The sequence below is a fragment of the Vulpes vulpes genome, chromosome 7, assembly GCF_048418805.1.
Source record: "Vulpes vulpes isolate BD-2025 chromosome 7, VulVul3, whole genome shotgun sequence".
NCBI classification, from domain to species: domain Eukaryota; kingdom Metazoa; phylum Chordata; class Mammalia; order Carnivora; family Canidae; genus Vulpes; species Vulpes vulpes.
In genome coordinates, this window is record NC_132786.1 from 70,829,822 (window position 1) to 70,844,693 (window position 14,872).

A 14,872-nucleotide genomic window follows, 5' to 3' on the forward strand; every position below is an offset into this window, starting at 1 on the left:
TGCTACCAAAATTTTTAAAATGGCTCTGTTTGAACCTGACACACCTTCCTGTCCTGGTTTTTCCCATTAGCTTAGCTTTAAGAACAAACTGTCTGTTTTCTTTGGCCTACTTGCAGCTCACACAGCTCAATTTATTTACTTTGCAATATTTTGTTTTGTTTCAGTTTTAAAAAGTAAGAGAAAAATGAATGTTCCCAGGTTCCAGACATTTTAGATAGACTGGAAAAAAAACAAGGAAATCTATTTATCACTTTCAAATGCATGGTCTAATAAAATGAACATTAAGAGACTCTTTACAACTATGTTCAGTTATAAGCCATAAAAGATAAAACCAGACATAATCTGCTACTTGGCAAAACTACGATAATTTCCCCAATTTAAGTAGTATCATGAATGGACTCAAGATTCAAGGAGAGACAATTAATTAACTGTCCCCCCCTTCAGGGGGTTCTGAAGCATGTTCTACTGATTCTCCACCTAGGGAAGGGTTATAACCAATACTGAGTAAGAACAATCAGACTTATTCTCACAGGCAACTATGAAAGAGAATCTCTTTGTTTTGGTGCCAAGTATATGCAGGCTCTACTGCTTAAAAGTACAATGAACTTGGTACCTGAAAAGTGATGTAACATTAAATCTGAAACCTGGGTCATGGCTGAACAACAAAAAAAGCACTGTTTGATGTTGTTATTACAAAGCCAAAGCAACAGAGAACTGGGAAATAGATGGTAGGGACAGAACTATATATCATCAGCACCAATTCTGTGAGTGGAAGGTAAAATGCAGTGCAGTTTAGATGTTGCTAGACGAACTATGAACAAGAATGCTTGGCAGAAGTTAAAAGTGACAAAAGGAATCTCAGAGGTTAGAGAAAGACAGAAAACTCACTGCAGGGGTATTCATACACTGTAGATAAGCAAATATGCCCTAAAAATATTACATCTTTTAGATGTAATTTTGTAACAAGAAACCCCTGAAAAGTAATGATGAAGAAATTAGTATTAATGCTATTACTAGCATTTACTTGGTAGCATTACTACTAAGTTCTCAAGATTAGGGACCCCTGATGAATGAAATCAGTAGACTGTAGTTGAACCATCCTGCTATAACAGTCATATAATTAAATATCAAGATAGCAGGGATTCTACTCTTATCAACCTCTCTTCACTTTCTCCCTACGAAAGAAGAGATTTTGCTTTCTTCTCTATGGGATTTTGAAGTATCAACAGAAAAGTTTATATTGAGCCATTATGTAATCCTTAAGTGAAAGAAGCACAGGACTACAGAAGTAAAAATTTCTATTTCTTTCCCAACATACAAAACTAATGCTGAAGTTAAAATTTTAAATGTGAGAATCCTTTTCTGAATGGATCAAAGCCTTTCTGTGTGACCTAGACCTTTTATCTTCATATGAAAGTAGTAAGCCTATTCAATTTCTATTTCATCTGCTCTGTGCTACTCTAAAGATTATTAGTGCCATCGTATTTTCCTTTAAATATCTAAGAGAGAAATCAGCAATCAGAAATCAATCAGTAAGAGACTTTTTTTTCCATGCTCATTTTCTGAGGTTTATTAGCACCTTTACCTCTTTTGTCTCTTCTGGGTCTGAATGATCCACGGTTATATAGAGATCATTTTGTAAGTATTTCAGAGCGCTAAGGGGATCCATCTGGGCCTTTTCTTCAAACCTAGAAAATGTAAACAAGAATAATAATTGTCTGGAGGTATGAAAAAACATCAGAAATGTCATTTAGAACTGCAGTGGAAAACTCTGTTTGAGGAGTCATTGTGGATATCTAAAAAAAAAAAAAAAAAAGCAAAAAAACAAAAAACAAAAACAAACAAACAAAAAAACCACAACCTGTGTTTGGGAATTCAGAAGTAAGAATACTGCCATGGAGACGGTGTAGCTGCAGAGTTCCTGGAGATGTAATGGTAATGCCAGGTGGTCACAGGCAGTCATGGTGCTTGAGACTGGGTAGGAGCACTTCCTACATTCCTCTTAAAACTACAAGCTAAGATTAAATCAACTACAAAACACAGTGAACATGTCAAATATTTTATATAACAGAACTGCATAAGAGCCAAATATGTTTCATAAAAAACAAGCAGAGATAAAAATACTGGGTTAGATCTGTGTAATATACATTCTACTAGAGGTGCTTAACAGGTACCTTAGAAACAGAAATTAGTAGTTTCTTTTCAGGAATATCTTTTTTTTTTTTTTTTAAGATTTTATTTATTCATGAGAGACAAAGAGAGAGAGAGAGACAGAAGACAGAAACACAGGCAGAGGGAGAAGCAGGCTCCATGCAGGGAGCCTGACATGGGACTCGATCTGGGGTCTCCAGGATCAGGCCCTGGACTGAAGGCGGCGCTAAACCGCTGAGCCACCTGGGCTGCCCCTCTTTTCAGGAGTATCATTAACATTGATTAAAATATATATTTTTAAAACTGATTAAATATTTTTATAAGATTATTTCCTATCTCAGTGATCAACAAAAAAAAACTGTAGCAACCACTTATCAAGTATGTAATGTGCTAGACACTGTATCATGTATTTTACAAATATTAATTACTTCATTGATCCCTGCTCTAATGACAATAAGTTTATCATCATTTAAAAAAAGAAATGAGGCCGCTTCCGCCCCGCCGGTCCTCCTTCCCGACATGGCGCAGTCGGTTAACATCACGGAGCTGAACCTGCCGCAGCTAGAGATGCTCAAGAACCAGCTGGACCAGGAAGTGGAGTTCCTGTCCACGTCCATCGCGCAGCTCAAGGTGGTGCAGACCAAGTATGTGGAAGCCAAGGACTGTCTGCACGTGCTCAACAAGAACAACGAGGGGAAAGAACTACTCGTCCCACTGAGGAGTTCTATGTATGTCCCTGGGAAGCTACATGATGTGGAACATGTACTCATCGATGTGGGAACAGGCTACTATGTAGAAAAGACAGCGGAGGATGCCAAGGACTTTTTCAAGAGGAAGATAGACTTTCTTACGAAGCAAATGGAGAAAATCCAACCAGCTCTGCAGGAGAAGCATGCCAAGAAACAGGCTGTCATGGAGATGATGAGCCAGAAGATTCAGCAGCTCACAGCCCTGGGGGCAACTCAGGGGACGGCCAAGGCCTGAAAGCTCCAAGGCCTGAAAGCTCGGTTCAGAAAGGGTTGGTTCAGAAAGGGGACAAGTGCTCCTGCGGCGGGAGCTGGGACTTTGTGGGCGTGGCTTCCCGGGGCCCAGGACGGGAGGGGCTTGCTTCGTGCTAATAAATGTGCCCGCGGGGCTCCCCCCCCCAAAAAATAAAAATAAATAAAAATAAAAAAAGAAATGAGAAACTGAGGCTCAGACAATCAACTTGGCTAAGATAAGAGCTAAAAAGTGGCAGAGGTAGAACCAAACGCAGATCTACTGGATTCCAAAGCTGAAAAGAAAGTTATTTCTCTTAAAAAAAAAAAAAAAAAAAAAAAAAAAAGTCTGCTTGGAACTGTTTAGCTATTTAAATAAGATACTGTCCTTTTGTTATGGCATAATTATATGTGGATTTATTTGTAGTAAGTTGGTATGTTTTTCAAAATATTGTACAGAGAGAAAGAAAAGAAGACATTTAGTTTCACTTGGGAAAGGAAAATAATGAGCCTCTCACAATAGCGTTCAGGCTGATGGCATCCGTAATATCCTGTCTTTAGAGTTAATCTCAGAGATAGAGTACCTGTATTTCAAGCAGGGCAAAAAGTAGCAAAATATTACAGCTTTATTGTATCGGATAGTAACATGACAGTCAACTAGCCTTCAAGCCCTCAAATGAGAGAGTTCCTTAGGCAGAGGTCATATTACTCTACTATCTTGTCCAAAATTGGTTAGACTCTTTCTCTCTCTGTGTGTTTCTCATGAATAAATAAATAAATAAATCTTAAAAAAAATTGGTTAAACTAGTTTTGGCACCTAAGACAAAAGCAATCCTCTTAAGCTCGCTCAGCAGTTTATAAAGCAGCCTGGCAGAATTATTCCCAATAGGGATACTCTCTCCAGGTAGCCCTCTCTAAGACGACACTCTCTTAGAGAATCTGAACATGAGAAACACAAGGGCATAAAAGGCACACAAAACACAGAAGTCAGTACACAGAAGACATGAGATGGTAGGTACATTCCTTCCCTTCCTATCCCACTTTTCTTTCCTTTCCTCCTATCTATCTACCTACTTATTTACCAAAGCCACATGTATCTATCTGTCTGTCTGTCTTTGGAAGTATGAGGTTGAGGGAAAGCAGAGTCTGGAGTGAGAATCCATCCCAGGACCCTGGGATCATGACCTGAGCTGAAGGCAAACGTTCAACCACTGAGCCACTCACAGGTACTCTTTTAATATGAAATTAAAAATTAAAAGGTAGGGGGATCCCTAAGTGGCTCAGTGGTTTAGCGCCTGCCTTTGGCCCAGGGTGTGATCCTGGAGACCTGGGATCAAGTCCCACGTCGGGCTCCCGGCATGGAGCCTGCTTCTCCCTCTGCCTGTGTCTCTGCCACTCACACACACACTCTCTCTCTCTCTCTCTCTCTGTCTCTCATGAATAAATAAATAAAATCTTTAAAAAAATTAAAAAGGTAATTTTCATGATCCATTCAATTTATATAAGCAACTTCTATCTATTCTGCCTGCAATGTAGCAATATTCCTCAAACTCTTGAATTCATCTAAGGGTTGGTAGAAAAAAAGGTCTATGTCATTTCAAATATTTAAAAAGGGCGAAGGGTGCCTGGCTGGCTTTTAGTCAATGGAACATGTGATTCTGTGGTCTTGGTCTGTGAGTTTAAGCCCCACACTGGTGGCAGAGATTACTTAAAAATAAAATCTTCAAAAATAAATAAAAATTAAAATTAAAAAGTAAATAAATAAGTAAAATGGGCTTTCTACTATCAGTTCAGATTAGTACTAGACAAGATTCTAAGATGCTCTAGCGGTTATCACTGACTGCTCTTCTCTCATACCCATATCCAATCCATCATGAAATTCTGTTGGTACAATCTTCAGTTTATATCCAGAATCTTACTGGGCTTTCTTGATCTCTTTCATGGAATGCCTCTTCCTCTGTATTCCCTCAAATGGTGGTCATCAGATAATACCAACATCTCTCTACTCTTCTCACTCTCTATAAGTAAGCTCCTTTTCTTGTTGATGACTCACAAATATAATAATTGGCCCATGCCTTTCCTCCAAATGCTAACACATAATCTTTAAAACACAGTGTATCAAACTGAACTCATCCTTCCCAACACACAAACCTGTTGTTTCTGAAGAATTCCCCATCTAACTGAAAACAACCACAACCCTTTTTTACTCAGTTCTTTTGGAAGAAAACCTAGAATGGTTTTCTATTAAAAGAGAAATCTGGGTGTGTTATTCCTCTGCATAAAATCTTTCAATGCTCTCCTTTCACTCAGAGTAAAAGCCAAAGAAATTGTGATATGGTAAAGGAAAAGTCTAATAATTTATACTACATGGATTTTATGTATTTCTACTCTATATAAAATATAATATATATAATTATGTATATAAAAAATAAAAATATAATAGACCCATAAACATGTGCAGATGTATGTGTGTGCATGTGTGGTGGTGACGGTGGTGAAGTGATGAATGCTGGAGTCACAATACTTAGGACCATCTCCTGGCTATGCCACTTTTGGCTGAGTGACCCTAGATGAATTATGTAACCTATTTAAAAATACTCATTTCTTCTTTTATGAAATAGTGTTAAGAATAGTACCTTACTTAATTGCCTTATGGTAGGAATAATATGCTAGATCTAGCACACAAAAATTGCTCAACAAATCATAGTTATTATCATTAAAGGCTAACCTTCTCCTTCCAAACTGTAAATTTTTCTTACCATCAAGTATTATCAATAACTAAAAAGAGATATGCTTTTCTATATTTTTCAGTGTCTTATCACCTGCTAGGGCTAAAAATCAAGCACAATCCAGGAAATCTATATGAAAATGTTTGATTACATGATTTTGCAATTAAATGGTAAAGGTAATGAAGTAAAACCAAAATCATATTTGAAGTTGTATTCTGAAACATCAGATTAGAAAGATACTGTTTAGTCAACTATATCATCGTATTCACTGTTAAGAAAGTTATCAACAGGCTAGGCATTTAGCAATAGTAGAGAGCTGATATAATCTATAGTGATTAGGCCTTGAGTTACTGGAAGCACCTTCACAGAAATTTCTTCCATTTAACAGGTGCAAAATCTCCTTCTATATCTAGACAATTTTAGCATCAATATGTATATTTACTTTGTATCTTCCTTTGAAAGAAGAAAGCAAAAATAAGGAAAATAACAGGGCATTTACAAAAGTCATCTTTACAGTATTTACACTATCATATTAGTAAATTTCCAAAGGCAAAAAAGTTCTATCTCCAAAGTTGAGGTAACACCAACAATGGCTGATAATTAAAAAAAAAAAAGTTTTCAGTATAATATTTTTATACCTGTGTTTTCTTATCAGGTACTTGCAGTGTCTGAGTAAGTAATCTTTTGAAGGCCTACACAATTTCAGCGACCAGAAGTCATCTAATCTCATCTTTGGGGAGCAAGATTTTCCTGGATTCCCACCAAATAAATAATGAACCTAAAATAAAACAAGCCACATTTTAAGATGCATGCATACTTAGGAAACTATAGAAGTCATAATAAAATTTCTTCATTTTGGTAGCAATGTGTAACAGTAATAATTAAAACATTATTGCATTTCTACCAAAGACTTCTTTTGATATTTCTCACTTCCATTTTACTTTAAAGTACTGTGGCTACTTCCTTAAACTGCATTTCATATTAAAGATGAGTTGTATTACCACAATTATACTGACAATGGGAGACATGAAACAAAAGCATGATAGTAAAAAGCTAATCCACAATACAGAGTTTACTTAGGGCAACAAATAATGGGGATTATTAAGTTAACCAAGCGTTAATCATAATAACAAACAAGATCTTTAATAAAACTGACATACATGCTGAATCACTGAAGGTGAATAGTAACTAGAAGCTTTTTAAATTTTAGCATCTTAACTTTGCTTTAGGCTTACTGCCAAATGTTAAATGGTACATATAATTTGTGATATAACTTTTAAAATATTACATTATTCAACACCCCAAAAAAGGGAATGCAATTTCATTGGTATAATTTTAGTGATATTCTGTACTTAAAGTGTTAAAATAGTTCCTGAAGTTTTGAAAATCAATAATGTTATACACAACAGCTCTATTATTTCTATCCTATAGATGAAAATTCATTTACCCTTTAATTTGGGAGACTCTAAGAGAAAGCACGTTTATTCACTCCTATGGTATCATTTAACCTAAAGGTCTTAAATGATATGGAATTTAAATAATCACCTATGGCCTATACAGAAAGAATACAAGCTTTGTCAATAAGTTATTATATAATCTGAGCCCAATCACGAACCTGTATGTAAAGTTTTTGGGAGACATAGTTTAAAGAAATCACCCTTAACATTTAGTGACCCTAAAACTTGAGAATGCAGGACTGTTTTTGTGAGGCCAATTGAAAGCACATGTCATTCATAGATAAAAGACTTCTTACACAATGGGAAAATCTAACCTAAGCTGAGATCAACAGTCTGAGGCTGGAACAGCTGAGCCCCCCAGGCACCCCTGCTTCTACTTTCTTAGAAGTCTCTCCCTGAGCTGGTGGTAGAGCATTCCTACCACTTTAGGTTTGGTGTTGCCTGATTCTCATCACTTTTTGCTCAAATACACTCTTAAAATGTTTTTTTTATTTTTTAAAAAAGGAAAATCTAAAATTGGAAGTTACATATATTTTTTCATATCATGGGACAAGGTATCCTAATGCTAAAAACCGTACATTTTTTAGTTGGACATTCATATTTCCCAATACAGGCATACCTCAGAGAAGTTGTATGTTCAGTTCCAGACCACCACAAAAAAGCAAATACTATAACTGAGTCAAAGGAATTCCTTTGTTTCCCAATGCATGTATCTGATCTATGGAGCTACAAAACAAAGTAGAAAAGTGCCAGAACTTTGGACTATGAGAAATGTTTATTCTCTTAAGGAATTTTAGGAAGAAATGATATCGAATGTCTGCTACATATTCTATGAATCTCTACTATGTATAACTTTTTATTCAAATCCACTTAAAAATAATCAGAAACATCTATTTTGGGATTCTTTCAGATTATAGGTCTTGGAAAGTTTACAAGTTGATGTAGTTAGGGTACCTTGTGTAACTCATCATATACAAGCTGATGGGCAAATCTTGGACATGGTTCTTCCTCCTGTAGACTTTTACTTGGATTATCCTTTGCAGCTTGATCATTCTTATAGACGCAAGACCTGCAAGACATTGCTTTTTAAGACACTGCTATCCTAAAAAATTAGCAGCATAATGTTAATACAACTTTAGCAAGCAAATTAATTGGATGTCTAATTACCAACAAAAAATTTATAAATTTGTTCACATCAAATCTTAAAATTTCTGGTCACTCTCACACAATAATGCAAATTTGTTAGAATGAAGTTCTTACATTCTTTTAATGTCCATCCAAAACCTCACTTAAGAACTACCTACTTCATGTTATGAAACACAGACAGCATATATGAAGGCCCAAACCAAAGTCTCAAAGACAAGATAATCCCATTTATTTAGTCACAATAAAAAAAAAACTCACAGTTTCTTTCAGTTTTACTGCTTAAAATAAATGTCCTACTTAGGAAATAATAAATTCCTTAGTTGCTGCATGGAGGAAGTTCTCTCAAGTGCCTGTTTTGTAAAATATCCACTTATGCAGTAATCACAGAATATCAGACCTGGATTCTCTAGACCACTGTTTTCCAAAGCAAAATGTGCAACACTGGTTCTATGAGATGCTCTGTGACAAAAAGGTCCCAGTTTGAAAACACTAGACAATGGCCCCCACCCTGCTCTAGTGAAATCAGTTCATTTATCCAAACTAAGACCACCTACAGGAGAAGGGAAGGAAAAATAAGATAAAAATAGGGAGGGAAGCAAACCATAAGAGACTCTTAAATAGAGAGAATAGAGGTCTGCTGGAGGGGAGGTGGATGGGGGTGTGGGGATGGTGATGACCTAAATGGGTGATGGGCATTAAGGAGGGCACTTCGGATGAGCACTGGGTATTATATGTAAATGATGACTCACTCCTAGAATTTAGGAGTAAATTCTACTCCTAAAACCAATACTACACTATATGTTAAATAACTTGAATTTGAATTAAAAACAAAACAAAACAAAACTAAGACCACCTGGGAACATTAAAAAAAAAAGTTCTCAATTTTACATATCTACTTGGTAGCAAAATCTAGACTAAAATACAGTTCTCTTGTCTTCCAGACCAGGTGATTCCTGGATTTTATTCAGAGGTAAAATCCATTCACTGAACATCACTGCATACATGGGCATCAATATTAACTTCTTTTCCCAATACAGGCATACCTCAGAGAAGTTGTGCATTCATTTCCAGACCACCACAATAAAGCAAATACTGTAATTAAGTGAGTCAAAGGAATTCCTTTGTTTCCCAATGCATATAAAAGTTATGTTTCTACTATTCCAGTCTATTCAGTATGCAACAGTATTACGTCTAAAAAATACTATGTATATACCTTAACTAAAAAATACTTCATTGCTAGAAAATGCTAACCAACCTCTGAGCTTTCAGCAAGTCATAATCTTTTTGCTGGTGAAGGGGTCTGCCTCAATGTTGATGGCTGTTAACTGATCAGAGTGGTGGTTGCTGAAGGCTAGAGGAGCTGTGACAATTTCTTAAAACAGCTGACCCTTGAACAACATGGGTTTGAACTACATGGATCCACTACAGTACAGTATGGTAAATGTATTTTCTCTTAAGATTTTTCTTAACAGGGCAGCCTGGGTGGCTCAGCAGTTTAGTGCCACCTTCAGCCCAGGGTGTGATCCTGGGGACCCGGGATGGAGTCCCACATCAGGCTCCCTGCATAGAGCCTGCTTCTCCCTCTGCCTGTGTCTCTGCCTCTCTCTCTGTCTCTCATGAATAAATAAATAATCTTAAAAAAAAAAAAAAGATTTTTCTTAACATTTTCTTTCTTCTATCTTACTTTATTGTAAGGATACAATATATAATACATATATAAAATATGTATTAGTCAACTGTTTATGTTACTGACAAGGCTTCTGATCAACAGTAGCCTATTGGGTTTTTAGGGAGTAAAGTTACACATGGATTTTCAACTGTGTGAGGGCTGGCACCCCCAAGGCCTGTGTTGTTCAAAGGGTCAAGTGTAATGAAATTGGCTACATAAACTGACTCCCTTTCATGAACTATTTCTCTTTGTTATACAATGCTGTCTGACAACATTCTACCCATTAGTATAGTATAACTTCTTTCAAACCCTGCCACTGCTTTATTAACTAAGGTTATGTAATATTCTAAATCCTTTGCTATCATTTCTACAGTCTTCAGAGTTTCTACCAGAAATAGATTCTATCTCAAGAAACCACTTTAGTCACATTGTTAGGATCTACTTCTAATTCTAGTTCTCTTACTCTTTCCATCATATCTGGAGTTACTTCCTCCACCGAAGTCTTGAACCTCTCAAAGTCTTCCAGGAGGAAGGTTGGAATCAACTTCTTCCAAACTCCTGTTCATGTTGTATTTTGACCTTTTCCCACAAATCTGAATGCTCTTCATGGTATTTAGAACAGTGAATCTTTTCCAGAAGATTTTCACTTTCTTTGCACATATCCATAAGAGGAATCATAATCTATGGGAGCCATAATCTTATGATATGTGTTTCTTAAATGACTTCACGGGTCGCCTGGGTTGCTCAGTGGTTCAGTGCCTGCCTTTGGCCCAGGGAGTGATCCTGCAGTTCCAGGATCAAGTCCCACATCAAGCTTCCTGCATGGAGCCTGCTTCTCTCTCTGCTTGTGTTTCTGCCTGTCTATGTCTATCATGTATAAATAAATAAAATCTTTAAAAAAAGACGACTTCAAAGTTGTAATGAATCCTTGATTCACAGGCTACAGTATGATTGCTGTTAGCAGGCATGAAAACAACATTAATCTCATTCTATATCTCCATTAGAGTTCTTGAATGACCAGGTGCGTCCTCAACAAGCAGTAATATTTTGAAATGAATCTTTTTTCCTGAGCACTAGGTTTCAACAATGGGTTTAAAATATTCAGTAAACCATGTGGTAAACAGATGTGCTGTCTTCTAGGCTTTGTTTTTCCATTTATAGGGCACAGGTACACTAGAGTTAGCATAATTTTTAAGGGCCCTAGGATTTTCAGAATGATAAATGAACACTATCTTCCACTGAAAGTCATCAACTGCATTAGCCCCTAACAAGATAGTCAGCCTGTCCTTTGAAGCTCTGAAGCCAGGTATTGATTTCTCCTCCCTAGCTATGGAAGCCCTCAATGGCACCTTATTCCAAAATAAGGCTATTTCATCTACAATGAAAATCTGCTGTTCAGTGTGGTCATCTTCATTAATGATCATAGTTAGATCTTGCTAAGATAACTTGTAACTTCTACATCAGCACTTAGATATTATCAAGACAGCTTCTTTCCTTAAACCTCAGGAACCAACCTCTGCCAGCTTCAAACTTTCCTTCTGCAGCTTCCTTACCTCTCTCAGCCTTCACAGAATTCAAGAGATAGGGCCTTGCTCTGGAGCAAGCTTTGGCTTAAAGGAATGTGGCAGGTTTGATCTTCTATCTAAACCACTAAAACTTGCTTCACATCAGGAATAAAGCTGTTTTATTTTCTTATCAATCATGTGTTCACTGGAACAGCACTTTTTTAAAAAAGATTTTATTAAAAAAAATAAAGATTTTATTTATTTATTTGATAGAGAGAGTTGAGCACAAGCTGGGGGAGTGGAAGAGGGAGAAGAAGGCTCCTCATCGAGCAGGGAGACTGACGCCGGGCTTGATCCTAGGACCCCAGGATCATGACCTGAGCCAAAGGCAGACACTTAACCAACCATGCTACCCAGGCACCCCTGGAACAGCACTTTTAATTTCCCTCAAGTACTTTTCCTTTGCATTCACAACTTGGCTGTTTGGCACAAGAAGTTTAGCTTTCTCCCCTTCACTCGAACACTTGGGAGGCCTTTGTAGGGTTATTAACTGGCCTAACTTCAATATTGTTATATCTCAGGGAATAGGAAGGTCTGAGGGGAGGGAAAGAGATGAAGAAACAGCTGGCTAGTAGAATGGTCAGAACACATACAATACTTATAAATTAAGTTCACCATCTCATATGGGCACAGATCATGATGCCCCCAAAACAATTACAACAGTAATATCAAAGATCACCAAACACAGATCATTATAATTAATAAAACAATAATGAAAAGATTTGAAATACTGTGAGAATTATCAAAATGTGACGTACAGACATAAAGTAAGCAAATGCTGCTGGAAAAATGGCGCTGACAGACAGGCTCAGCACAAAGTCACCACAAACCTTCAACTTATAAAAACTGCAACATGTGCAAAGTGCAATGAAGCAAAGTGCAATAAAATGAGGTATGCCTGTATTGACATTTAAATAGACGGTATCACATATTAATGTAAGCCTTCCATTTCTGTCTTCTTTTGAAGAAACTACCAACCTTGAATAAGTGTTACACTGGGAATGTGACACAGACAAAAACTCCTTACCAACTATTCCTCACAATGTCATAAATCCAGAATGAATTTCTGACATTCTCCTCCCGCTTTTCCTTGTCTTTGCTGAGTCCAGATAGGACATGTATTTCATTCAGTTCTGGATCAATGGTTGCTCTCTGTGTGAATCCTGTCATTGGAACTATAAATTGAGAAAGAAAATAAGATGATAACATTCATGTTAAATAACACAGTAGAACCACTGTACAAGATACATCTTTGCCCTGCTCTCCCCATATCCATGGCACTTACCTTTTAACATACCAGAGAACTTTTATATTACAGAACAAATCACTGTTAATTGCATTCTCCCCACTCTAGAATGTAAGCTCTACAAGGGCAGAGGTAGTTTGGTTCACTACTTAGTTCCCAATGCCTAGCAAAGAGTTACCCAATTTTGTTGAAAGAATAAATGAATGCTAACTACCAGAAAGGAGCTACAGTGAGAGAAAAAGTAGAAAGAGGCATGCAATGTAATCATTTTTATTGAGAGAAGAAAGGTCAGTGCTTTAATTAACTGATTTTTTTATCTGGGCCAGCTCTAATTTAATAGTAGAGGTAAAATATTCAAATATTGACCTGGAAAAACACAAATCTGACAAAGTGAAACACAGGTTTGTTTAATAAGGTCAGGGTCATTTACATTATCTGTTCATGACATACAATGAAATGACATAATTTCCAAGTAAAAAAAAAAAAATGTTTATTTTGGGGTATAATAATGCCATTTTGCTTTCCTTAATGGCTCAAATTGCCCAGAGTTAATAACACATTTTTTAAAGATTTTATTTATTTAAGAGAGTGTGAATGAGACAGAGAGGGAGAGCATGAGCTGGGGGAGGAGCAGAGGGAGAAGTAGACTCCCTACTGAGCTGGGAGCCCAACGTGGGGCTCCATCTCTAGACTCTGGGATCATGACCTGAGCTGAGGGCAGATGGTTAACTGAGCTACCCAGGTGCCTCAGTAACATATTTTTCTAAGAAGTCCATTAAATGAGTGATTGTGATTCTGTATCATCCAGTAATTTGCAAAAACACTAACACAGTGAATGCAAATTTTTCTTTTTTTTTTTTTTTTAAGTTTTTTTTAATTTACTCATGAGAGACACAGAGAGAGACAGAGGCATGGGCAGAGAGAGAAGCAGGTTCCCCACAGGGAGTCTGAAGAGGGAGTTGATCCCAGGACCCTGGGATCATGACCTGAGCCAAAGGCAGATGCTCAACCAGTGAGACACCCAGGTGCCCTGAATGCAATTTTTCTTGTCTTCATTAAATGGAAATATTAGTTGAAATGTAATTTTGTGGATCATGACATATTTCAGTGAATCTAATATAATGTCATTGTTTCAACACTACATGTCTTTTTTTTTTAAAGATTTATTTATTTATTCATGAGAGACACACAGAGAGAGGCAAAGACAAAGGCAGAGGGAGAAGCAGGCTCCTCACAGGGAGCCCCATGTGGGACTTGATCCCTAGCCCCTGGGATCACACCCTGAGCCAAAAGCAGATGTTCAATGGCTGAGCCACCCAGGGGTCCCAACATATTTCTTTTATACATGAACAAGCATCATATACTCAAAACGCTAAACAAGCATCAGACTGAAGTACAATATTTCAATCAATCCAGAATATTATGGCAGGAGACGCTAGCCACATTGATCTTCATTTGTCTTTATCTACTTTAGCAGGGCCAAATAATCCAGCATTTATTTTTTCCTAGTTTACTTAAATTTGTGCGTCCTTTCACATTCCTATTCAAAATAATTGTTTGGAGTATTTTTTTTTAAGATTTTATTTATTTATTCATGAGAGACACACAGAGAGAGAAGCAGAGACATAGGCAGAGGGAGAAGCAGGCTCCATGCAGGGAGCCAGAATCGGGACTTGATCCCGAGTCTCCAGGATCACATCCTGGGCTGAAGGCGGCACTAAACCGCTGAACCACCTGGGCTGCCCTATTTGGAGTATTTTAGAGACTATCCAAATGCATTCTATTGTAAATATACTAAAAATAATAAACACACACAAAACAAATGTTTATATTTATACACATATACACATCACCTAATCTTAAGAATAATCTCAACTCTCATGCCATAGTCTTTAGTGGTTATGTAAAGTCTGGTATTTTCCTAATGACACT

The 14,872-nt window shown here is 37.0% G+C and overlaps 1 protein-coding gene and 1 pseudogene across 49 annotated transcripts in view; one reads left to right on the forward strand and one right to left on the reverse strand.

The window, feature by feature from the left end:
* MKLN1 (muskelin 1) overlaps positions 1 to 14,872 on the reverse strand; it is a 322,363-nt gene that overhangs the window by 15,065 nt on the left and 292,426 nt on the right. For all 49 annotated transcript variants that reach the window (XR_012002632.1, XR_012002636.1, XR_012002635.1 and 46 more), the window contains 4 exons: positions 12,722 to 12,869; positions 8,269 to 8,383; positions 6,496 to 6,635; positions 1,586 to 1,688 (listed from right to left, as the gene is read on the reverse strand). Coding sequence is in view for 43 of the 49 variants with exons in the window: in XM_072764025.1 (XP_072620126.1) it covers positions 1,586 to 1,688; positions 6,496 to 6,635; positions 8,269 to 8,383; positions 12,722 to 12,869 (506 nt within the window). In the remaining 6 variants the exon portion in view is untranslated. The remainder of the gene's footprint in view (positions 1 to 1,585; positions 1,689 to 6,495; positions 6,636 to 8,268; positions 8,384 to 12,721; positions 12,870 to 14,872) is intronic.
* LOC112928939 (prefoldin subunit 5 pseudogene) lies at positions 2,645 to 3,135 on the forward strand (annotated as a pseudogene).